General features: G+C 48.1%; 1 protein-coding gene across 2 annotated transcripts in view; it reads right to left on the reverse strand.

Annotated features, from left to right (window-relative positions):
• Positions 1 to 458: 458 nt before the first annotated feature.
• ATP1A1 (ATPase Na+/K+ transporting subunit alpha 1) overlaps positions 459 to 25,484 on the reverse strand; it is a 29,091-nt gene continuing 4,065 nt past the window's right edge. For both annotated transcript variants that reach the window (XM_028102134.2, XM_028102135.2), the window contains exons 2-23: positions 19,275 to 19,379; positions 18,518 to 18,577; positions 16,538 to 16,741; positions 15,408 to 15,521; positions 14,988 to 15,122; positions 14,767 to 14,884; positions 14,054 to 14,322; positions 13,307 to 13,505; positions 12,936 to 13,045; positions 10,930 to 11,064; positions 10,206 to 10,398; positions 8,701 to 8,876; positions 7,581 to 7,717; positions 6,611 to 6,761; positions 5,850 to 6,018; positions 5,583 to 5,737; positions 5,132 to 5,255; positions 3,811 to 3,956; positions 3,565 to 3,695; positions 3,173 to 3,274; positions 1,219 to 1,310; positions 459 to 819 (exon numbers count right to left, since the gene is read on the reverse strand). In XM_028102134.2, coding sequence (XP_027957935.1) covers positions 791 to 819; positions 1,219 to 1,310; positions 3,173 to 3,274; positions 3,565 to 3,695; positions 3,811 to 3,956; positions 5,132 to 5,255; positions 5,583 to 5,737; positions 5,850 to 6,018; positions 6,611 to 6,761; positions 7,581 to 7,717; positions 8,701 to 8,876; positions 10,206 to 10,398; positions 10,930 to 11,064; positions 12,936 to 13,045; positions 13,307 to 13,505; positions 14,054 to 14,322; positions 14,767 to 14,884; positions 14,988 to 15,122; positions 15,408 to 15,521; positions 16,538 to 16,741; positions 18,518 to 18,577; positions 19,275 to 19,379 — 3,054 coding nt within the window. In that variant the 3' untranslated portion in view covers positions 459 to 790. The remainder of the gene's footprint in view (positions 820 to 1,218; positions 1,311 to 3,172; positions 3,275 to 3,564; positions 3,696 to 3,810; positions 3,957 to 5,131; positions 5,256 to 5,582; positions 5,738 to 5,849; positions 6,019 to 6,610; positions 6,762 to 7,580; positions 7,718 to 8,700; positions 8,877 to 10,205; positions 10,399 to 10,929; positions 11,065 to 12,935; positions 13,046 to 13,306; positions 13,506 to 14,053; positions 14,323 to 14,766; positions 14,885 to 14,987; positions 15,123 to 15,407; positions 15,522 to 16,537; positions 16,742 to 18,517; positions 18,578 to 19,274; positions 19,380 to 25,484) is intronic.

Genomic DNA, 25,484 nt, shown 5'->3' on the forward strand with positions numbered 1-25,484 from the left:
CCGAGGCCTCACGACGCTCAAGGCTGTTGTGGTGGGCACGCGAGAGATGGCAGGTGGGCTGCAGGCTGGGACCAGGCTGGCGAGAGTGTTATTACACCAAGCGACTTAATCTTTCACAGGGCGTGTTTTTCTGCCAAGAAGCAGAGGATCGGTGGCAGGTGGGGTTACAGTCACCTGCCCCCCCCCAACCCTGAGGTGTCCCACAGGAGAATGCATCAGGTAAGTCCATCGACTCAGAATCAGAGAGCCTGGGCACAGTTTCCTCTGAACACTGTGACTCCGAATTGCCTAGCGAGCCGATGAAGCCAGACGGCCGGTTAGCTCTGGTTCCGGGGCTCTGGGGTTTGCCCTGCTCACAAGTCCCCGGTCGGCGCCCGTGCAGCTGCCGGTACCGGGCTGCGCACTGAGACCCGCACTCACACATCTGGGCCTCAAAAGGGATGAGGGCACGAGACAGATTCCGTTATAATAGCCATCTTTATTTGTAAAAATCCAGATATAAAATGTATTCTTTCAGTCTTTCCAAGTTTTCCTTTTTACAAAAACAAAAAGGCACATAAAAACCATCCCCGCGGTCATTCCCATAGACGATGTTTGTCAGGCAGCCCTCCCCCCCTCCCCCCCATATAGCTACATGCTTCATTCCGGGACGTCTTGCTTCCCCCACATGCTTCGGTGCTTTCCTACCAGGGTAGAGTTCCGAATTCCAAGACTGAAGTACACAAAGAGGGGGTGGGGGGTGGGTGCAAAGTGTGTGGCGTGATGCTCCACGGCGTGCAGGACACGGGGTCTAGTAGTAGGTTTCTTTCTCTACCCAGCCTGGAGGCAGCAAAGAGAGACAGACACACGGCAGTGAGGCCTCCTGGCTCTAGTACACAGGGGGAGCAACAGTGATGAGGCGCAACCCGGGGGGTGACAAAGCCCGGGGTGGGAGGAGGTCACCCAAATTCAATACCGGACCTCAACTGTTTTTATTCAAATGTTTTTAGAAAGGACATGTTAATTGGGAAGATGGCTCCGATTTCTGACCAACTTTCTACCGTATCATATTGGGTTTTAGTGGAGTCTAAAATAGGATTGGTTCTGAAACTCTCTGGGGATGGGACGGTGGCTGTAGGCAGTCCAGGGGCCTTAGCCAACCAGACTGCTCACAGGAAACAAGCCACAGAACCATGGCCTCCCCCACACCCCTGCTGAAGCTAAAAGGTCTGTACTTACCGCCAGGGCGTCGCCTGATGATGAGTTTTCGGACTTCGTCATACACGAAGATGAGGAGAGAGTAGGGGAAGGCACAGAACCACCAGGTAGGTCTGGAAAAGAGAAGCAGGTACCAATTTACATGTGAACACAATTCAAAGGAAAGAGAAACTGTATCATCAGCGACAGTGGAAGAACCTGGAAGGAGGAGCCAAATACGGTCATGACTAACCACTGAGCCTTTAGCATGGACCACACAGCAGGGTCCCGAGAACAGAATGCTGCTCCCTGTGCCCAGGGCCTAGAGGGACAGAGGAAAGCAGACTGCAGACTTTGAACGAATCCCCTTCCCACCTTCAGTTTGCTTTTTTTAATTTGGTTTGGCGGGGGGGGGGGGAAGAGTTGAGATTTTTTTGTTGACCATCCCACAGCAAAGGGATATTTTCTTTCTTCCCTTTCTCAAGTTTAAGCAGCTTGAGTGTGACCTGTGTCTACATCCTGGCATTTGCTGATCAAGATCTGCCAGTGTGGGTCAAAACCAGTTTCTCTATCCCTTGCATTCAGTCAGCTGTGTGTTGAATCCCAGTGCTGGGGAATGAAAACAGCCAAGCCCTAAGAGCGCATAGGGCTTTGGGAGCCCGGCGGGCTGCTGCCACAGTCCCCAGCCTGGGTGCTTCCCTGACGACCAACTTCTGCAGTCAATGTATGAGGGAGGCTGTCCCAGGACAGAGGCCTGGCACTCTCCTCTCCTTCCTGGTGCTAGGCGTCCTCCTCCATAGCTAAAAGAGGACCTCCTCTGACTCGGCCATGCGGAGTAACTAAGCCACCTTCTAAATTGGGTAGAACCTGTTCAGGAACAAGCTCTCCAGTCAGAATAAAACATGGCCTGAGACACTACTCCATTTCAGGGTGACTCTCCATCTCAGCCTTTTAGAGAGCTGGGTTCTCCTACCCTCCTCTTGACAAACTGGGTCAAGCTGATAGAACTCAACTTGGACAAGGCTTGCCCCTGGTGTACGCTAGCTCTGTATAAGGTACTGGGGATACAAAGTCAAAAAAGATCCTATAGCCTATATCTTAAAGATTACAACCTAGTGGGGAGCAGAAATGACAATAGCAAGGAAGGGGTGTAACTGCACGTGTCCAGGAGGGTGCGATCACACAGTTGTGGCAAGCTCCAGGGAAATCGGCCCTGAAGGACTCTCTGGCCTGATGGGGTGAGAGGGAGCAGCCTTACCAAGGACATAGGCAGGGAGAAAGAGTACTGAATTCATCTAACAAGCTTGGATGGCTACAAGAGAAAGCTGAAAAGACAGCTCGGGCAATAGCGGACAGACCCTAGATGCCAGGCTACCCTTCCACAGAGGGAATGTCTCTATAGACCCAACAAGATGTCAGTGAGGCCCACAGGGATTGGCTACTGCAGGGACAGAGTCAGGCTACTGGAATTTGCACTTCTGATAAACCTGCATTTTTCACATATAGGGTTTACCACAAAGTCCTTCACTGTTTAAAAAAGGCCCGTCTGGTTCTGAGCAAAGTTAGTGGTGGGCTTCCTTTGGTCTACTCCACCCATGACCCACCCCAAGCCTGCTTCTCCCCCCTCCTTCGGGAGCAGAGGATTCAGGGGCCCACAGAGGTGGGGGCCTGTGATGGGACACACAAGGGCTAGGTAAGTAAATCAAGATTTGAACCCGGTCCCCAAGCCCCAGGATACCAATGACGACCAACTGTTACCACGGTGGACCCGAACATGGCACCCAAACACTCAACGCAGTTAGCTGGTGAGCCACCCCAAGGTACCAGAGCCTGTCTGGCCTGATCTTAGCCAAATCCTAAGCACCCTGGTCAGTCCTTCCTAATTTCCAGACCAGAGAAATTCTTGTACATGCCACCCCTAATCCCTAAAAATAATAGCTATAGCACACGTCACTTCTATTTCATGCTTTATGGAGCTGGATGAGGAGTGACTTACTTGAGGGGGTACATCCTCAGGGCAACACCCATTCCAGGGCAGTAGGAAAGGAAAGCAGCAAGGGCCGTCTCTTCAAAGAGGCCAAATATTAAGATCTTGTTCCTAAAATCAAGGGGAGAAAAAGCTTAAGAACGCAAACAAGAGTTTATCTTTTAATGCTATGTATTCAACGGCAGATCAATGTCTTTATGTGTTAGTGTTAGTCGTGCTTAGGAACTTGAGGGCAGACTGAAAAAAAAAAAAAACACAAACACTGGAGAATTACATTTTGCTTCCTAAATCTGTGCCAAAGGGGAGAGTCCAGAAACTGCCATGTGCCAGGGGCCAGGATTTTGCAAAGAGCTGAGAGACCGGGAGCCCTGGTCTGAGGGCCCCAACTGTCCTCTACTCACTTCATCCCCTGTTGGAAGACAGAGTTCCTCCTGGTCTTACAGATGACCAAATCAGCCCACTGCACCACCACGATGCTGACAAAGAAGGCTGTGTGGCAAGTGAACTCCACGATCTTCCTCTGTTCGTAGGTCTGAAACACAGAAGGCAGACAGATGAGCCCGGCACTTGGCCCGCACGGCCGGTAGCTGAGTGGCCACCGTCCTCAGGGCTCTGAGGAGCGCCCCACTGGTCAGGCCCGCGCTCACCCACTGCTGCCCGTAGCTGTCCTCCACATCGTTGATCCAGCGGTCATCCCAGTCCACGCGGATGCCCAGCAGGTGGGTTGGGAGGAAGCCGTTCTCAGCCAGAATCACAAAGTATGTGAAGAAGCCCCCCAGGGCCTGGATCATACCTGCAAGTGTGCACAAACAGTTCTAACCTGGTTCCAGGGCATCTCCGCACACACTTCATCTGACTGCCACAGCAGGCCCCGGAGGGTACTTTGGGGCGGTCTTCGGCTCTGGCTGAGGGACGACTGAGAGGATGGGAGGACCCCAGGGGCGCAGCCCTCACACGGCACCCTCTTCTCTTTTTTGAGTCACTTTTTAGAGCTTTCTTTAAAAGGGGAAGACACGTAGGCCTTGCTCTGAAACACCCACTGCTATCATATGATCACGTGTCTCTACCAGGGCAGAGCCTTTTTAGGGGAAAAATGCTTCCCTATTTTTTTAATCTCTGCTACAACGTGACTTCTTTCCCATCTCAGTTTTCACACATTCCAAATAGTGAATGTGGCGCCTTCCAACCCCCTCCCCCCACCGCATCTGATCCCACCACACCACCCTGAGTTCCTCAGGGCAGGATTTCATCCTATGCTCTGGCCCTAAACCTCCTTCTTAGAGTCAGGTCTTCCTGGCCATTAGCCAACTCCTTGTCAACAACTGTTAACCAGTCTGCCATATTTCCACAATGGACTCATCTGTTCCATTTTACCCAAGTGTTCACAGTGATGCAACCCATTAATCCCAAGGCCTGGGCTGCTCCTGGTGGCCTCACCGGGTTCTCCTGAAGGCCACTAGGCAGAGCATTTAGGATCCCAGGGCATTTTCACTGCCCACTACCTAGAGACCATCTGTTAGCTGGTCATGCTCCACTGGTAGAGCGGGAATCAAGCCCTGGGGGTGGGGAGAGTGGGGGTGCAGGGCTACCACTGGGTGGTGATCCGCCAGCCAAACCTTCAAGCTCATGTGGTTTCTTCAAAGCCTAACTCTCTATCCAAATTAGTGCCTGACACTCTATATCCCCAGGAAACACTGCCTCTGAATGAACTGTGCCTGGCGTTCTGAGGGGCAGCCCCCATTCTTAGGCAGCCAAGCCCCGTCTCAAGAACTCCAGTCTCCACAAGGAAGTAACTAGACAGACAGCAAAAGATTTCTTCTCGCTCAGGAGAATCTTGTACAAAACTCCCCTGCGTCTCACCCTATGCTGCCTCCTGCTAGATCTGAAGCCTGAGAAACCAAGCCTGGCAGAGCCCCCCTCCCCGCCACAGACGCTTCCCACTAAGCGCCGGGGGCCTCGGCAGCTCACCGATCTGCCCGTAGGCCATGCTGATCAGCCGCTCGTTCACAAGCTTGTCCGTTTTGGGGTTTCTGGGCTGTCTCTTCATGATGTCGCTCTCAGCTTGCTCATAAGCCAGGGAGATGGCAGGAACCTGGGGAAGAGAGGCGAGAGAGAAGAGTATAAAAATTGTCAGATACCAAGAAGCTGACAGCATGAACGCTTTGTTATAAAGTCCCTGCCCCCTCTCCTTTAAAACTGGTTTTCATACCATGAGATGCTGTTACCAGGCCTATTAAAAAATAATAATAATGTTGCTATCTGATAGGTGGTGTCAGCTGCCCGGAGGATCGGGAACACAGCTTCCTGGGGCCTGAGGCCGTGACGCATGGTGAGTACCACTTACGCCCAGCCTGACTGGGCGATGCAGCGGCGGGTGAGCGAGGGGGGCCTGAAGCTGCCGTGCCAGTCACTTACTTACCATGTCCGTGCCCAGGTCAATGCAGAGGATGGTGACGGTCCCCAGGGGTAGTGGAATGTTTGCAATAATAAATATCAGGAAGGGGGTGATCTCTGGAATGTTACTGGTCAGGGTGTAGGCAATGGATTTTTTCAAGTTATCAAAGATCAGACGACCTGGGAAAAGCAAGAGGTTGGTTTTGTTTTGGCTTTTTACTATAGAGCTTAAAGAGATGGGCAGTACCGGGATGAGTTTCTGGTGAACACTTTAAACACAGTGCTCGCTCACCTTCTTCTACTCCAGTTACAATTGATGCAAAGTTGTCATCCAGAAGAATCATGTCTGCAGCCTGCTTAGACACGTCGGAGCCAGCAATCCCCATAGCAACCCCAATGTCTGCCTTCTTTAAGGCTGGAGAGTCATTCACGCCATCGCCAGTTACAGCTACAATAGCCCCCTGCCAGAGGAAGGGAGTGGGTCTGTTAAGAGCCACACGGTCCAGGGGAGGAGGCACACGGGGCACACGCCTCAACTTGCCTCTCCTCGCTACAGACCCTGCCCCTTTCCTAGGAGACTCTCAGCGGGCACAGAACTGGCTCAGCCAAGAAGCCACCCAGCCACAAGCTGACCACAGAATCGAGGAGTGATGACAAATGTATCCCCTCCCCGTACTAACAAGGGCTCCTCAAAGCCAGGACTTCGATGAGTGTACCTCTGGAAAACCCGATTCCTTTAAGGTCTTTTCAAGGTATGGGACAAGAGTCTCCTGGCTATTCACGTCCCCCGTGTAGACATGAGGAGCCTGGACTGCTATTCCAGGCCAAGTGTGGAGCCTCAGACTCTGGGCCACGGTGAAGACGTGTGTGGTCAAGTGTGTGGCTCGGCTGAGCCGTTATCAGGTTTCCCTTCTCTCTGGAGCCATGCCTGGAGCTTTTTACCGGCACATAGGCAGTGAGTCTAAGAAGACGTTGGGCTGTGGTTCCGGCCCTGGTGCTGCGACCACAGAGGTCAGCAGTGCCCGAAAGAGCCAGCCCTGGCTGCCCGCTAACCTGTCTCTGGCAGCCTTCCACAATGATAAGCTTCTGCTGAGGAGAGGTCCTGGCAAACACGATCTCCGTGTGGTACTTCAGAATGTCATCCAGCTGCTCAGCAGTCATGTCCTTCAGGTCGCTTCCATGTACCACGCAGGCCTTGGCATCTCTAGAAATCAGGATGGGAAGAAAGATCCCCCGTTGCTTCCCCTGCGTGATGCTCCTCACCAAGCAGGGAGGGGATGTTCAACTATGCAGAACGCTTTGTACAGCAGCCCACGGCCAGAGGGGATCTTCCCCATCACGTAAGAGCTATTATCTGGGCAGAGGTCCACAGGTTACAAAGCATGTTCATACGTATTAGATCTGGTTCAAGACGCACAGCCACCTGCGGGGCAGCCTGCCTTCACCTTCCTTTCCCGATCTTTACAGAGGACACACTGAAATGGTATGACCAAGTTCTAGACAGTAGATCAAACCCTCTCATAGCCCCAAGCTGGGTGAGGGGGCCCCATACTTTAACAACACACCAGCACAATACTGCTTTGTCTCTGTTACCTTCTGTACTTTACTGCCCAAATTCCTTTCTCGCCTTAACTACCTGGACAAGTTAGTGTGGCCCTGGAAACAGACTTGGTGCTAGGTGTTAGGTCATATGCTCTGTGATTAATAGCATGAAATCAGAGGCTCGACTGCAGAGTATACTGTATGACGAAGCTTCAGCTTCCCTGCTTTACAAAGCGGGACTAAAACCTATCTTCATAGGTTACCGCTTAAGTGCTGAGGATATGTAAACCTAAGTGTTAGCTATGATGACCTGCTCTCACTGAAAGCCTCCCCTGGAAGGACCAGACTGCCTTCTGGAACTATAGGGGCCTTCCCTATTCAGAGCAAGCCTAGAAGCAAACCATCATGCAACCAAGCTGATGATTCCCAACAACCACCATTTGTGCACTTAAGGTAGACCAGGCTGAGCTTCCTGCCTTACCTGGGGTTCACCTGGCTCACTGGGATGTTGAGGCGGGCAGCGATGTCTTCCACGGTCTCGTTGCCTTCTGAGATGATGCCCACACCTTTGGCAATGGCTTTGGCTGTAATTGGATGGTCTCCAGTGACCATAATGACCTGCAACAAGAAACAGGGCAATATTGCATGCAGCTGCCTAAGTAGGCAAGAATAAATATTAAGGATGCTTCATCTTGGACTATCAAAAGGACAGGAATGCAAACCTAAAACTCATAAACATTAACCAAAAATACAAACATACACCTGTTTACGGAAAACACGAAGCAACATCCAGATCTTGTCTTGGTATATGATCATATAAGATATGTAACGTCTGTTTTTCCTTTTACACAGTCATGTAAGAAAACTCCAATTTACTAAAACCGGCAAAAAAAAAAAAATGGTAAAAATGTGATGCTGATCGGACCACAGGGCAAAGGTGCCACACACTGCTGGTCAGCATCCCCAAAGTGGCCCAATTTGGGAGAGAGCATAAATACGTAAAAAGAATTCAAAACCTTGTTACTGCTTTTCTGACCCGATGATTGTATTCAGAAGACTACACTGAAGAATATAGTCAAAGTGTTTGGGGAATCATTTTTACAAAGTTTTTCAGGGCGGTATTACCAACGAGCATGAGAGAGTGGAAACAAATCAGACAGCCAGCACCAAGGCAGGCTAAACAAACTGCCCCGTTATCAGTGCACTTGAACAATGTTCCGTGAGTTAAAAAGACAGATACAGAGGACACCAAACATTCATTAAAAAACCAGTTAACTGAAAATAGAGAAGACCAGCTATTCCCAGCATGAAGTAGATCAATTGAGAACGTATTTCAAATGTAAAACCTTACACCAAGTCTTTTTGCTCTTTCCAGTGATTTTTAAGCTTCCATTTCTTTCCCCCCAAATGTGTTTTTTCTTTTGAATCTCTCATCTGCTGTCTACACCAACATCTTAATACCATTTGGCCTTTTCTGGTGGTAACCAAAGCTTTGGAGATAAGAAACTCATCCTCCTGGTGAGAAAACTGAGCTGGCCCCACGTGACTCCCGTGGGGCCACATGACGAAGCAGGGCGCCCCGAGGCACACTGCACACCTACCTTAATACCAGCGCTGCGACACTTGCCCACGGCATCAGGGACGGCGGCCCGCGGAGGGTCAATCATGGAGATGAGCCCAACAAAGCAGAGGTTTTCAACGGGGAAATTCACGTCATCCGTGTCAAACTGGAACCCTTCAGGAAACTGTTCATCGGGCAGAAAGAGGTGGCAGAAACCTGCGGTGGGGGGGGGGGGGGTGTCTGTGAGGACCTCACCGACGGAGGTGGCCCAGGAAAGAAGCCGCTGGTCATTCAGACGGCCTCCTTCTGGCTCCAGGTTGAGTTTGGAATATTGTTTCAAGGTCTAGTTTTAAAACCATGAGGTTTTATTTAACATGTACGTTTGCTATGGGGTCAGAAAAACCATGCAGATGACAGGAGTCCATCACCAAGCCTCAAAGGAAGCTCCCCGTCCAGCATGGAGAAGACAGAATGAGGACAGGACTTCTGAGCACTGGGGCTTCAGGGTTCATGACCTGCCCACTCAGGTGCTTAGATTTGGCAAATCACGTAATTATTTGTCTCTGCTTCTTTCCTTAGAAAAGATTGAGCCCCTGTCTCTGCTCACTCTTCATCTAACCAAAAGACATGACTGCCCACCAGTGAGGGCCAGCCTGCAAGCTATTTTGAGGATAAATACAAAGCAGACACATTCTGCCCAAGGCGCTTTATCGCACAGTATCATTACTACAGGATCATGACATTCCAGAGGTTGTTGCAAGGTGGTATGAAGGTGCAAGTGGTAGGAGGTGGCATGTGGGTTCATGGGAGAGAGAATGCTTCTACTTTGGGCCCGGAGACGTGGGGAAATGACACTTGACCACTGATTTTTCAGTGGAGAGAGACATAAGAGAGACACCTCAAATCAGATGAGGGAGCAGGTATGAACCAGAGCATGGGCCCGGGCAGTCACTTCTGAGTTACTCAGCTAAGCGGAACAGGAAGAATTACATCAATGATGGCTTTTTACCTGTCCGCCTCCAAAATAGCACAAACGCTGCTTTCTCAATTACATTATACAGTGAGTATCACGTACTCCTCGCCTGCCCTGGCTGACATACTCCAAGGACAGGTAGCTCCCTAGATGGAAAGTTTACTGCCAGTGTCATTTGCGAGCTGATGCATAAGCTCTGGTGTAAATTCACAACCGTTGTGCCAGTCAGGAAATGGTTTTACTCTGGGAATTAATTTTAATTTCATTAAGTTTGTAAGTCATAGTTCTAGCAACAAAGGTTTGATAATAAAGCTCTTCCCTATTTTTTTTTTTCAGGCAAACAGAACTGACCAGGATGAGACCAAAGGTCTAAGTACGAATCAGAAGCAAACCAATAGGATTTTGTTGCTCAGATGCCCCAACACACCAAACATCTCTCCAGCCCTTCCTATTTTCAGAATAGGGGAACAGATCAAGGAGGAGGAGGAATCCTCCGGAAGGGCTTCAGGGAGATCAGGACACCGTGCAGATGTGTACCAGACTGACAGCCATGCTGCTGGCTGTCCACGTACCTAGCACTCGTTCTCCGAGGCCACCCAGCTCCAGGTAGGCGTTCTGAAAGGCATCCTTCAGCTCCTCATCTAGGGGCTGCTCCTTGCCGTGCAGGAGGATGGAGCTACAGCGGTCCAAGATCCTTTCTGGGGCACCCTTCATCACCAACAGGTGTCGGGGCTCAGACGTGTTGGGGTTCTTATGGATGGACAGCTGTAAAGGACGGTGGACATGTGAATGCCGGTGGCTGCATGTGGCGGTTGGAGCGGGGAGCGCAGCTCACTTACTACTTAGTATGTGTCATGACAACCACCAAGGTCTCCTATTTCTGAACTCTGGTGTCCCACGCCTTGTAGCATACTTTGAATGCTACCCAAAAAACCAGCACAGCGATGTCGTCCTAAATCCCTGGCACGCGTTCATACGTAAACCTTTCCTGAAGGCAAACTGGGAACAAAGGGGTGGGCACATGCGTGGACACCTCGCCCCCTCGCGGCACCCCCACTCCAAACCGTAAGTATTCCAGAGGGCCCCAACACATTAGGGGAGGCTTCATTTATCCCACCGATACTCAAATGACTTAGGATTTTCTATACCTACTCCAGGGCAAAATCTAAGAGCTTGCATAAAGTTGGGAGAATTCGTTTTTTGAAAGCACTTAAGCTTGTAACATTTCAAACGGGAAAACAGCTCTCCTTCTGGCTTCCATTCCTCCCCGCCTGCCCCCCGCCACCACTAGGCCACCTGGTACTTGTTGGTGGAGTTGAAGGGGATCTCCACGATCTTGGCGTATCGCTCTCTCATCTCCTTCACTGAGCCACAGCACAGCTCGATGCATTTCAAGAGCGCAGACTCCGAGGCGTCGCCTGCAACTGCCCGCTGCAGAGCAGAGACAACATCTGTGGGTCAGCCTGAAACGCTTCACCCGGGCACCCTGAACACCTGGAAAGTCACCTGGATAGTCACCTGGATGTACTCTGATCTGGTCAGAAGCAGAGGACAGGGCAGGCAAGGGGAAGCAGCACTGTTGGCAGTGACTGGCCTCCCTCTGCTCAGACACACACCCCAGCCGCCGCCTCCTGTCTGCCCTCTTTCCCCACCCCAATTCCAGCTTCTGGTAGGAGAGGGGCACCTGAAGGGGTCACCCACCCTTGGGAGGAGCACAACACACTCTTCTAACCTACTTTAGCCTTTTTTTTTAAATCTTCCCCTGTTGCAAAGTCTCAAAGCCAACACTATTCCCAAGGACATATTTCTGGTTACGAATATGAAAATACCAAGTGAGAATCCAAATATTTACAGCACCTACAATTTAAAAGAAAATCCCTTCGGTTCCCAAGACTGGGGGCAAACTATGTCAAGGGCAAAATAGAGGGCTTTAAACATAATTGTGCAAAATTATCTGGGCCTGAGTGGTGTGAACTGAAAGCTATTATTAGCTCCAACAGTCATATAATCAGCTAACATTTTAAGTTAAAGCCTACACTTGAGGTAACACATACTTCTCTTTGGTGTGATATACTGGGACACACTAAGAACATTTTCAGCTGTAGCCAACTTTTATATAAACACCTGAGAACTCTGACTGCTTTAGGACTGCACAAGCAGATAGAAAATTAATGCTCGCAAATACAGTAGCCCTGTTTAGTAAGAAAGGTGGCCAGGTTTGGGAAGAAACGCGAAATTAGTGGGATCGTTTTAAACAAAGACCAGTTATTAAAGCAGAATAGAGCTGTATGCCTTTGGGGGGGGGGGAAGGGCAGGAATAATGCCACTGACACGGCCCCACCCCCTGAAATACTCAGAAATACAGCCCATGCTCCCTTTCTGGTACTTTTCAATGGGGAAAGATTTGACACTTGTTGAGTCCTATGCTGAAAGCCTAGAAGATTTCCACTTTGAGGTAAGGAAATATATGAAAGCAGGCATCTCAAGTTTTATCCCAGGATAAATACCCTCCTCTAACCAACATTAATTCAATGCCAAGAACACCTCCTTCAAAGGATACAGAGGTCCCATCTTCATAGGAGAAGCCCCCTCAGTTCCATCTAAGTGAGCCTTCTTTGCCTTTGACAGCCCGGTTTCTACCCAGAACCACCTGCAGCAGCCTTGCTGAGAACAAGCAAGCCCAGAGGGCCTCCTCACACACTGTCTTCTGCATCCTAAACAATCCTGTGCGGCTATGACCTTTCCAAGACCGTCTCCACTGGCAGCACAGTGAAACCTCAGTCATTTCACATTTCACATGAATTCCATGAGGCTGAGCTTATGTTCGCATCATTAGTAAGCAAGCAGAGAACAAATAAGATAAGAGAAATAGCTGAGCTATTTTAAGAAAATAAATGGCTTAAGGGATTTACTGGAATCTACTGTATCCTAATATGCAAATACGATTATCGAGTCACAAAAGCAGCCCTCACTGTCTGCTAGGTTAGTGGGTTATCATACACTCAGAGTGGCAACACCAGGTTTTATTCATTTGGTTTCTCACGGTTAAGATTGCTTCCCACCTCTGGTCAGTTTTTACTGTAGAGTCCCTCTTCTCGAACCTATGCAGACCACAGGGTAACCCTAAGTGCTTTGGGATCCCTAGGCAACACGTCACACGGAGAGTGTCCTATGGGGAGTGGTTCCCTTACAGGACGCAGAGGGCACATGCTCTTTAAAGAGAACACTGAGGTGGTGGTTCTTGTGGGGTACCTAGAACCCCGCACGGCAGCCTAACAGCTAGCAGGAACCCCTGAGCATACCTTAAGGATAGGTAGGTTTTCCTGGTTCGCCTGAAACACCGCCCTGTTACAGAGACCCGCAATTCTGGACAGAGAGAGCCAGGTGGCTGAACTCTTGTCAAATGAGACACCTGATGGAGGCAAGAAAGAAAAGATAGGAAAATAATGCATTACCTTTATATAAATGTCCCATAAAAAGTGAAACAATACATCTCATTTCCCGACTAATGAAACTAATCAGGTTTCAGGGCAAAATTGAGAGAAATCTAAAACCCATTCCCTTAACTCCTTACCAGATGATAAAAAACAAAAACCAAAACTAACTTAAAAAAAAAAAAAGGAAGCCACGTGAGCAGGTAAGGCTACAGTGTGGGGTGGGCCCGGCGCCTTACCACTCTGATTCTCCGTTGTGTCGGCTTCGTGGATTTGATTGTCGAACCACATGTGGGCGACTGTCATCCGGTTCTGAGTCAGAGTTCCAGTTTTATCCGAGCAGATGGTGGACGTGGACCCCAAGGTCTCCACGGCTTCTAAGTTCTTCACTAAGCAGTTTTTCCTTGCCATGCGTTTGGCAGTAAGGGTCAGACATACCTAAAAACCATTAGGAACCAGATTATTTCAATCTCAAGCAGGATGGAATTCTATACAGACTGCGGCTCCATCCTAATGTGGAAGATGCTGGTCTAAAATTAAACCTCTCCGGCCATCCTCTGAAGTCTGAACCTTAATGGGAACATGTACAGAGGGCCTTCCCTCCTCCCATAAAGCAACAGATTAAGAAAAGTGGAAACAGCCAGGATTTACCATATTGTAGTTCCCCTGCTCACCGCCCCCCCAATTCTTCTCCTTTGTTACACTATTGTGGAGCATGTGATAAGATCAGATCAAGATTTAGACCTCTTTAGGCTTTGGGGTTTCTATCTTCCACGTTAAAAAAAAAAAAACAAAAAAAACCCCGCCAAGCCTCCTCGCTCTCTGACCCTACCGACGGCTCTGAAGAGAAACTGCACACAAGTGCATGCGATCAACCCTGAATCGGTGGCGGCTGCTGGGGGGCTGGGGGCGGGGGGGGGGGGGAGGGTGGAGTCGCACATGCAGGCTGATCTAAGAGCGAGCGCTGTCGTCCCCCAGTCACTAACCGTGACAGTAGCCAGCAGACCTTCCGGCACGTTGGCGACAATGATGCCGATAAGAAAGATGACGGCCTCGAGCCAGGTGTACTCCAGGATCAGAGACAGGACGAAGAAGGACACACCCAGGAACACGGCCACACCCGTGATGATATGGATAAAATGCTCAATTTCTGCAGCGATGGGAGTCTGGCCTCCTTCCAGCCCAGAAGCAAGTGTGGCGATTCTTCCCATCACTGTTCGGTCCCCAGTGTACACGACAATGCCACGAGCGGTGCCTTAAGAAGGGGAGGGGGGTGGTACCGTGTTTCATCAAAGAAGTCACAGATTTTGCACAGTTACCTGGCATGGCTCATGGCATGGCTCAAAAAGAGACCAAACTACACGTTTTCAAGGGCCAGCTCTTTGGTGGGGTAAACACGGCTTTACACCACGGAGACTCTGGTGAAGGGCTTTCTATCCAGGAGCAGGACAGCAGCTCCAGAGGCCATGGCCAGGTGGGCACGGCCAACAGAAGAAGTGTGCTGGAGGTGGGGGACAGAACAGACCAACAGCCCGCCCCCAGGCTCCCAGAGCCTTCCTGCCAGCAAGTGAACCACAGCTGCTGTGCTTGACCATAGTAGTCAGACAAGGAGCCAATAAAACCAGGACAGAAATGGTAAGTCTCTGGTTTTGTTGTTGTTGTTAATGCCCAAGATAAACAGCATGTTAAAATGGTCTACCTTCCACACAGTTGGTTGAAAAGAAGGCAATGTTCCTCGTTTCCAGGGGGTTTTCATTTGTGAAGTCTGGAGACCTAGTCTGGGGCTCTGATTCACCAGTGAGTGAGGAGTTGTCCACCTGTCCGTGAGACAAGCATAAGGGCTGTGTGAGCGCAAGCCGGGCCGCCCTGCACTCTCCACCTGAGCCCTGCGGGTGAAGATGGGGGACCTGCTGAACCCACCTTGCAGCCGTTGGCAGAGATGATCCTGAGGTCAGCAGGGATTCGGTCTCCTCCTTTCACTTCCACCAGATCCCCGACTACAACTTCCTCCGCATTGATGCTCATTTTTTCACCATTTCGAATCACAAGGGCTTGCTTGAGGAGCAGAAAACAGTTTATACACCATTCAATCAGAGAAAAGGGGCTGCCAACAAGGACCGGGTAGTGTTCAAATGAGAAGACCAAATTCCAAAGGGATCTCTAATGTGAATTACCCGAGGGCATGACAAGGAGAGTATTAATCTATTTACACAAGTTAACAAAAGCTTGTCGGGAGTTACTGCGAGGTGGCCCTCTTGTTCCCATCCACTTGGAAACCTCAGTTTCACACTAGCTCACATCCCCGGGGCTCTCCATGGAGAAAGGCAAAGCAAGAGGTACCTGGGGAACCATGTTTTTGAAGGATTCCATGATCTTGGAACTTTTAGCTTCTTGATAGTAGGAGAAACAACCAGTTATGATGACGACAGCTGACAGTACCACCCCAAGATACAGCTGGAAGGAACAAACAAGTCAGAGCCGCAGGCTCGCAGGAAGGAGTTGGGAACATTTAGTTAATTTTTGACTGAACAAAAACCAAAGTTTTAACAGGTCAAGGCTTCAGAAATAAATACAGAACTTGAGTCTTCGTATTTATCTTCCTAGAGACTGTGTACAGGAGGGTCAGAAATGGGGTCCCAGAGACACTTGGTCACTACACCTTGATAGACTTTTGGAAGTGTTCCAGATGAATCAGTTTCTCCCACTTTATTAAAACAAAGATATTTTCAAAAAAACTTGTCACTTCTGAAGAGTGGCTACCAAACATTTCTGGATGTGCCTTATGGGCCAACATGAGAAGCTGTGCTCTGCTGTATGGGTGGCGGCCGGCTCCAGGCCAGGACCTGCGCAGAGCTGCCTGTTCACCGCGACATGCTGGGTGGACATCCAGCTTGGAAGAGCATCTAGAAGGTGGGAGATGGAGAGAGAAACCGGAAACGAAGAAGAATGGATGGGGCCTCGAAGGCAACAGTTGCTAACGCTGCTTTCCCTCATGTTTGTCTACTTTTAAAGACTTACTTACTTGAGAGAGGGAGAAAGAATCCCAAGCAGACTCCTGGTTGAGCATGGAGCCCAAGGCAGGGCTCGATCTCAAGACCCTGAGATCATGACCCCAGCAGAAATCAAGAGTCGGACGCTCAACCAACTGAGCCACCCAGGTGCCCCTTTCCCTCCTGTTTAAAACCATCAGCTAGGGCTCCTGGGTGGCTCATTTGGTCAAGCGTCTGGCTTTGGCTCAGGTCATGATCCTGGGGTCCTGGGATCGAGCCCCACATTGGGCTCCCTGCTCCTTAGGGAGACTGCTTCTCCCTCTGCCTCTGCCTCTCTCTCATGAATAAATAAATCTTAAAATAAATAAATTAAACCATCAGCTAACTAGTGGTAACCAGTGGAAAACAAGTGGGTGGCAAAGACCAGCAGGGATACCTTACGCATACTTAGTAATCTAAATTAGGAGCTACAGAACTCACGTTATCATTTTGAGGTTCCTCTTCTGTGGCAGCTTGGATGCCGTAAGCTAAGAAACAAAGAATCGCTCCAATCCACAGTAACATGGAGAAACCCCCAAACAGCTGCCGACAGAACTTGACCCATTCGGGAGTGGTGGGAGGCGGGGTGAGAGCATTGGGGCCATCTCGAGCCAGGATCTCAGCAGCTCGAGCAGTTGTTAAGCCCTGAGATGCAGAGGAATGTAAATAAGACATACTGCCCCCAGAACATACAAGCAAATATACCCACCTGATAGCTGGAAGGCCCCAGTAATGGGTTTAGGAGGAAACAAAATGCCCCAAGCTAGTGAGCCAACAAAACCTGGCAAGTTCTGATGAGGACCCTCTCCTGGTCTGGGCACATAGCTGCCCAGACTTTCTAAGGAGCCCACAACACCAGACTGAAATTCGTTTTAAATCGATCCATGGACAGATCTGAATCCAGTCTGATCTAAGTTTAGGTAAGGGACTCAGGCCAAATTGCATTTTTACCAGAAAGGTAGCAATGTTAACTCATCGGTTCAGTTTTGCAAATTAAGAGCTTTGAGTTCTTTTGCATATTGAATCTGTCAGGGAGGAGGAGAAGAAAGAAACCCTCCATAAACATCAAAAAAGGAAGAAAAACTTCTCTGTAGGAATCCAACCTGTGAATGGTTTAACAGCCAAATTTTCAGTACAGAAGACCATCCTGTGGATGGTAACTGCAAGGACAGTCTGGCTGGGAGGGTTCCCACAAGTGCACATTCCGGCCCAGCCCCAGGAACCTACCAACATCAAAGAATTCACGGAAAAAATCCACCGTACTAAAGCCTGGCGCTTCTCTAAATGGGCCTTAAAACCAAGACACATGGACGGCACACAGTAGATACAAGGCTCCCATGACAAGGGGAAAGTGTGATTACTTTCGTATTATCAAAATACCGGGGGGGGGGGGCAGGGGTAGAGACAAAACCAATTTTTGCCCAAAGTATCCGTTAATATGTAGTTTGTATTCACATGTTATTTTAAATATTTGAGTTACCTAGGGAGTATGAGTAACAGGAAGAAGAAAGCCAGGCAGTGAAGGGGAAATGAGGACTCAGCTGGGGCCCCCCTCAAGTTCCTGATGTAACCCCAGGGCAGAGTAACTGACACCCACCATCTGAGCACTCTGCACGCCAGGACATTCTCAAGACAACCCTTTTCTACGTATTACTACAAGGGAGAGCGTGTGCTCAGGCTGCCCAACAGGGAGTGTCAGCTCCATCTGAGTCAGGCCTCCCCTCGGAGCCCAGGGCATCCATATCAGCCACGCTGCTCACAACCTCTTGAGCATTTACTGAAATGATGGCTACATGTTGGCTAGCACTCACGTCAGTCCCCAAGAGTTTTTACTTTTTGCACAGAAATAACAAACTGTACCCTCCCCCGACTGTTTACTTTTATACTGTTCGTGTGGCAAATTTAATACCCAAATCCTCCAGGTAACAAGAATACACAACACATGCTTTATGGAAAGATTTCTTTAAGTGGTGTAAAAAACAAGTTTCAAATAAATGCTAGAATAATCAAGGTTCTGGAGCAATGGAGCTAGATGGCAAAACTGCAAAAACTGAAGTGTTAAAGATTCAACTCACTGAAATATTCGACTCCATTTCATGAACATAGAAGAATAAAGACAAAGATTTATAATCGAAAGGTCAGGGAATGAGCATGGCCATGGAGCCATTCCATTTTAAATCCTGGTGCTTCCCTTATTGGATCTCACTTATTATAAAATGGGGAAAATAACATCTACTTTCAAAGTGTCAGGGGCCAACAAAATACTAAAAAAGCGCCCCAAAGCCCAAGCTTCACATGCGGCACAGGAGATACTCAGATGGTGCCTGTCATCATTCTCTTCCTCTTAGGTCTGTGCCACGGGGGGAGATGCCCTAGGGAAACAGGATTTGGATTCTGTACAAGTGTGAAATGACAACATACTCGACTCAGGTCTGTTCCATATTTGCGATGAAGTTCGTCAAGGCTAAGTTTATGGTCATCCTACGGGGAAACAAACAGAAGAATTAAATACTGTACCATGAAAAAAGATGAGGAGAAAGAAAGCATTAATGTCCCTCGTTGCTAGTACTAACTAGGCTCAGCAAACAGGCTTTCCTTCCCGTGCAGAAGGCAGTAGATGTCTCACTGATGCCCAATGGCTCGGCAACCACCCAGCCCTGTGCTGAGAGTCCCTCCCTGGAGGTCAGTGAAAGCTGTGGGATGAGGCCCCTTGCCACCTGCCAGGACTTCAGGAAAGCCCAGCAGGCTCAGAGCTCAAGGGAAACCTTGTTTGCCTTCTCTGATGACCAGGAGGTTCTAGGTAGGCCGTGTCTGTGGAAGCCTCCACAGCCGGGGGGCTCGAGGCTCCCCTTATGTTTGGCATAATCCAGAAGCAGAGAAAAGCGATGGCCCCTGATATCAACCACAGTTCCTTCTATGGACTTTGGTTATGCCAGGCGGTGGGGTGGGGGATAACTTTCCCAACATGCCAACAGCCTGGAAAATGAAAATTTTCCAGACTGATCACTAGGGTTTGGTAAGGTCTGTAAAAACAACCACAATGACTGTTTTGCTTTTAAAATAAAGCAAGTCTCTGACTGAAGGATTGGGGGTGGGGAGGGGAGAATCAAACACCCAACAGATAGGATACAATTAATTTATAAGGAGAACAGAAAGTAACCTGCCTCCTAATACCTACCATAGAAACTTCTTTCTTCAGTTCATCCATATCCCGCTCTTTCTTGGCCTTTTTTTTGTCGCCATGCTCTGAAACGGCTGCAGGTTCATATTTATCACGTCCAACCTACAGGAGAATGTGGGAGAGGCGAGGTTGTGTATTATGAACACACAGGGAATTCTGGAGCAGGGGATGTTAGCAGTTTTTAGGATAGAGAACATTTCGAATAGTCAACAGGACAGTAACCATGGACACCACAAACTAAAGCAACGACTACTGCAACTGTCATGCCCCAAGACACGCCACGTGCACCCGAAGGCATTAAGACCAGGGGAGAAGTCACGGCAACCACAGAAGGGTCCCGCTAGTCACTTCCATTTGGGGTGAACAGGGAAAGGGTTGTGCTGTCAAAGTCTCTATACCGCCACCTTCCATCTTCCCCACAGAGAGAATGAAATCATCTTTACATCAGTAACTGAGAGCACAGTGCTGATGCCTTTGCATTTTGAACCAGAAAGTCTGAGTTAGACTCCTGCACTCTACCACTTGTCAGCTATATATCCTTGGGTAAGTCAGTGACTCTTAAAGCTTCAATTTTTTCTTTGCTGGTGTGGAGAGAATAGTTGTGCCCACCTCCATGTAGTGTTTCCTGGGAGAACCAATTACACAAAACACTTAAATGCAAGTTACTTCTATTATGTTTAAATTCTTAGCTTTGCAAAGAAGCCATTAAGGATCAAATTTAAATATTTTTAGGGCTTACATAAGAACAGTGACCTGTTCATCTTTTCTTATATAAAAGAAGTTAGCCTAAAAATACTTAAAATCATTTAAATAAAAGACAAAAAAAAAAAAAAAGTCCTCTCCCCAGTCCACAGCCTGAAAATAAACCCCCCAAATGAAAAGTCACTGGAAATGTTTTGACATAAGCAGGGTGTAGGAAAAGCATGTGCATTATCACACAATTCACAGGATCCACCTACACCTCTTGAAAACTGGAACCATTTTTAGAGAAAACGTTGATTCTATAGTTTAAATTTAGATTGTTCTGCATACCCCTCCCCCCACTGTTGAAAATCCTTGTGCTTATCTACACAAAGCCTGAACTTGGTGCTCCAGAGCTTGGTCGGCGGCGGCAAAGAGGCCTCACCCCCACCCCACAAACTGTCTCCCACAACCACTACCACCTGAGAGGGGCAGGGGAAGGAGAGAGTAGCATTTTTCTTAAAATGGATGATCTGTAGTGCTATTACTACATTATCTTGTACTGTAGCTCTCCCTGACTCACTTCTAACTTTCAGAAGCGCACTGCCAGCTATTAAAACAGTTGAGAACCTGTGTCCAGATCAAAATTTTACTGTGCTAAAAATCAAATTTAAAAAAAAAAAAATCAAAGGAGATGGGTGTATTTCAGTCACAGCTAAGATGGTTGCAAATAAATTCAATATTCACTTGAATCTGAAAACACCCTCTCTTAAGACTCTAAAGAGAAATCCTGCCCCAAATGAGCTGGTGTTGCCCACAAGCAGAGACATTTACATTATTCATGTTGTTCAACTCCTGTGGTTACTTCTGCAGTGTTCCTTGACTAACTTCTCCCGACAGAGTGGAGTTCTTTTGTTTCTATCTTATCTGTTAAGAATGAAGCAGGTCTAAAGATAGTCGACATTCTTGAAATTCTCTCCACTGTGGAGCAACCACATTTATAAGTGCCTCTTTGCATAGAGCCCTTGGTGCTACTGTTAAAATGGAAAATAATCACACACTGAAAGCAAACACACAAATAAAACAAAAAGAAAGGACAGGGCTTCCACCAGACAAGCACCACAGTCTGAAGTGGGATTTCTTTCACGTCTTGAATGGGAAAGCACATCACTTAAAACTCATTTCAAAGGCATTGACTAGGGAATCTCTAGAAGACTATGTGGTCAGTTTGTATTGATTTTTAAAATACAGTTCACAATTTCTCTTTTAAGCACGATATCATTAACACAAGTTTAATTTAAATATAAGAAAATCAGATTTAAAAATCTCTCTGCCTCACCACCTATATGCTTTATTCTCAGACTTTCAGTATTTTCCACTCCAAAAAAGGGGGAGAGAATGGTGAGAGAGCTAGGCCCTGGACAGGTTCCAAAGTTGTATCCCCATTACAGAAAAGTATCTTGCCTCCAGCCTCACAGTTATCAGTGGTTAAGTTGGCGGGGAGTTTGATTTCCTAATAACCCCCACCCTCCTTTCCTTATCAATTCATGCTACGTAAGGCATAGTTTTAAATGAGAACATTCGTGAAAGAGACATGGGAAGTATTAACGTGGAATTTCTTCTCCTTCAAGATTTTAATTTTTTCAATAGGCAATGTTTGTCCAGAAGACCAGATGGCTTTTACAATTCAGTTCTTCCCTACAAGTAAAACACTGATTTAATATTCGCTTACTGTGACAGGAACCAAATATTCCTTAAGTCCCTATAGGTCTCGATTATCATAGATTCGAAGCAGAAAAAAATTGTGTGTGTGTGTGTGTGTGTGTGTTTGGGGTTGAGGGAGCGTAGGGTGAGAGAGGCACCGGGCACACATTTGGGAAAAACAAGAGAAACACGGTTTCCCTTAGAAGGGAGTCAGGGAGAGCTACAATACAAGGTAATGTAGTAATAGCACTACAGATCATCCATTTTAAGGTGGGTGAGACAGCATTTTCTTTATTATTTCTTTTAAAAACATTTGGGAAAACAAGAGAAACATGGTTTCCCCAACTGACTACAGGAACCTTCCCACTCCTCTGAGCACTGGGCACACATTCCTACTTCTTCAATTAGAAAACTCGGATCACTTCTCCCACACCCACCATGCTCCCTGCAGTGGCGCCCCTCGGACACCCCGAGGTCTCTGAGCTAAAGGTTCCCATGAGGCCCTTCACAAATGGGACACTGACTGGTGAAAATGATGAAGTTAGTTCGGTTCTGGTGTGTGGTTTTTTTTTTTTTTTCCATTCCTAATTTAGGAAGTGGAAGGTCACAAGGAGGGCAGGGGCTTGCCCAGGGTGACACAGCTGAAAATGGGTCATTACTTCATCCTGTGCTTCCCAGGGATTCCATCCTCTCAAAGACGCCCTAAGGAGTTTTGCCACCGTTGGATCTGGGCAGAGGGAAAGGTGCCCAGAGAGATGGGGAGAGAAAACTCTTGACAGGAGAAACCAAGGTTAACACAAGTAATGAGGTTCACTCATTTAAAAACATGGACCACCCCCCAGATGTGCCCCTTCCTCTCCGTCAGTAACTAACCACCTAAAGGGGGTACCCGTTCCCACCACAGTAACAGATGGCCCTGGGGGCAGCAGGGAGCTCAGCGCGCTTCAGACTTCTGGAACTGCTGAAGAAGCCTCTGGGATACTGGGAACGTCCGATGTCCATGCCCTTCGGACGGGAATGCTGATGTGCTTCAGGTAGGCCCCCAGCCATCCTGGCTGGCTGCAGGACCCTGCACAGTCAGCCTCAGCTGCCTGTCCCTACGATGGCAAAAGCATTTGATGCGACGACTGAAAAGAGTCTAGAAGGCATCCTGATTTGTCTGATTCATCAAGGGGCTGCCGTCAAGTCTGAAAACAAAACACCTAAAGCCCCGCGCTCTTCTTAAAACCCACACACAAACAAAAGGTTTGGACTGGCAAGAGGGGCCAGAAGGAGGCTATACCTTCCTTCAAATGGGGGGAAAAAGGAGGAGGGGGCTTATCCCATCTTCCTGGGATCGTGTATTATTAAATCATTCTCAAACACGACTCTGTATGTAAAGGTGCTCTGCAAAGAACTGCGCCACGGTTATTATAATAACTGGGTTTTAATTAACATACAAATTACTGCCATTCCTCACTTACTATGAAAACCCCTTTCAACCTTAAAAAAACAACCCATTTGGGGTATTCATCTCATCAGTTAAAACTTAACAGAAAATATCAGAAATGATCAAGCCCAGTTCATTACAGCCTCCAGTTGCGCCTAAATGACTAAGTGGTTTAGTTTACGTGCAAGGAATTTTCTAGCCAGGGATCTGAGGGCCCCGAGACGGCTGGGGTTGAGGGAGGACACGCGCTGTCTTAATACTGCAGCGCTCTGCGGCCTGGAGCAGCATTTAGGGCAGTTAAGGAACGAATCAATTGCTTTCTTCTGCAGAGGAGGTAACCCACGGGACCACCATGTCTTCATATTCCTTGTCACTCACCTGAACGTGCAGCAGGCTGGAGAAGGTCATGTAGCAAAGCCAGAGCAACGGGTCCCTTTGTGAGGCCAGCTCACCACCTCCATACTTGGGCTATAGCCCACCAAGCCAGCGGGGGGGGGGGGGGGGCCCGGGGCACGCAGAAACACCAGCTCCAGCTCTAGCCAGCAGGCTCCCTCAGCCCCAAACAAATTAGGCTTAACCTTCCTCCCCAACCTGCTGGTAAGGAAATTCTTAAGGAGCCTGCAAGCCCGCCCTCCCTGCAAAAAACACCCACGATCAAAAAAAAAAATTCTAAAATGTCTAAACAATCAATATACTTTAGATTTACTACCTCTTTTGAAAACATTTCTTTGTTTTTCCAGTGATTCAAAACAAAACCCAAGCCTGTTTTTTCACTGGGGTTAACTTTACCTCTATCATTAGGCACCCGGGTTATGAAGAGTTAAAACTTTCTGCCTGTTCATCCGTTGCTCCCCTCATCCCTTTTCTCATTTTACCAGACCACTCTTTGGCTAGTGCTACTCAAAAGATGTTGTCCGTCTGAGAGACGAAGGATTCCTAACTGGCACCAGTGTTGCAAGGGGACTGAATAAATTCCCAGTTCTCATGGCTCCTCAGTTGGTACCCCGAGGCGTAGGGTACGGTACGAAGTAAACCAGCTGGCGGGCTGAAGAGGACAAAGGCAGCCCAAGGCCCCAGACACAGGTCACTTGAACTGAAACAATAAAACAAATATGGCCCCATGGAAACATCATGTAGAAGATAAAAGAAAAACACAAAAGGATAGCGCCCAAAATGCCCGAGGGCCCTGGCCATGATGACAGCCTGGAAAGATAAATCTGACAGCAAGACCCACTGGTCTCCACACCTGACACTCTTCACTACCGGGCCCCCAAACAGTCCAAGCCCCAAAGACAAAGCAAGAGCCACCAAGAATCACCTCTTTGGATCACTACTAGGAAGTACCTAACAGTTGTTACTAAGTAGAGTTTGGATAAAACCAGATACAGAGATAATTAATGTTCAGATACGATTCATTGTAGTCACAAAGGAACTAAGGAATGGGGTGTACTGGTCCCAATTCCCGTGGCTCAGGATGCAAACGAAACCCGAGAGAAAAACTGCAGGGTGGGTGGGTGGGAGGATGGGGGCTCTATTCTCACCAATAGAATTTGCTACCCAAACATCAGTCAAATAAATGTGAAGAACTTCTTGTGGATTCCTGACAACAGATTTCAGCACAACTAATGAGGTGAGTCATATGCAAAGAACAGTCTCTCTCAGATTCCAGCCAAAGAATACACTTCCTCTCATACACTCAATTCATAGCAACGTGAGAAAGTTCAAACCTGACTTGGTTACATCTCCTTTTCCAAAAATACAGATACGAAGGAGAGTGTAAAAAAAAAAAAAAAAAAAAAATAGCCAGTGGGCTTTCAAATTCTCTTTACTTCACATTATCGCTCACTGGCCATGTATTTTCACAGTAACCCAGAACTGGACAGCTCTGGCAGGGATGGGGAGACATTCTGCCCAGCGTCATGCTGTCCAAACGCAGCCACTCTGATTACTGTGAGCCCATCTGATCTGACACTCGTCTTTCTTCTTCTGGCCTGCTGGCTGGCAGAGAGCCCTGGGCAGCTAGAAGGCACCAAGGCACAAATGTTCACACTCCCTCCCATCACAGAGCGCTGAAAAGCAACCCCCCCACCTTTTTTTTTTTTTTTTGGTAAGACTTTTACAAAGACTTAAAAAAAAGTCAAGTCCCTTGCTTGAAAAGTGAAAGTAGATGAAAACTCTAAGATGCCATTAAGTTAGGAGGTCAGCAATGTCAAGGGGGATACTTCCACTTGGCTTTCCTTTGGAGGGTAATTAATAGTAGTTCCTATTATAGTCAATCCTTAATATGTTTCTCAGATGAAAGAAAAATTCTTCTCTGGTTTTGAAGGGTTTAAGACTAACTGATGAACAGGAAACCTATAGTTTATAAAGATCGGATCTTCCCTCAGTGCCAA

This window comes from Eumetopias jubatus, unplaced genomic scaffold (genome assembly GCF_037043125.1).
Source record: "Eumetopias jubatus isolate StellerSeaLion01/CBP00866 unplaced genomic scaffold, mEumJub1_p1.0 scaffold_4, whole genome shotgun sequence".
Lineage (NCBI taxonomy): Eukaryota > Metazoa > Chordata > Mammalia > Carnivora > Otariidae > Eumetopias > Eumetopias jubatus.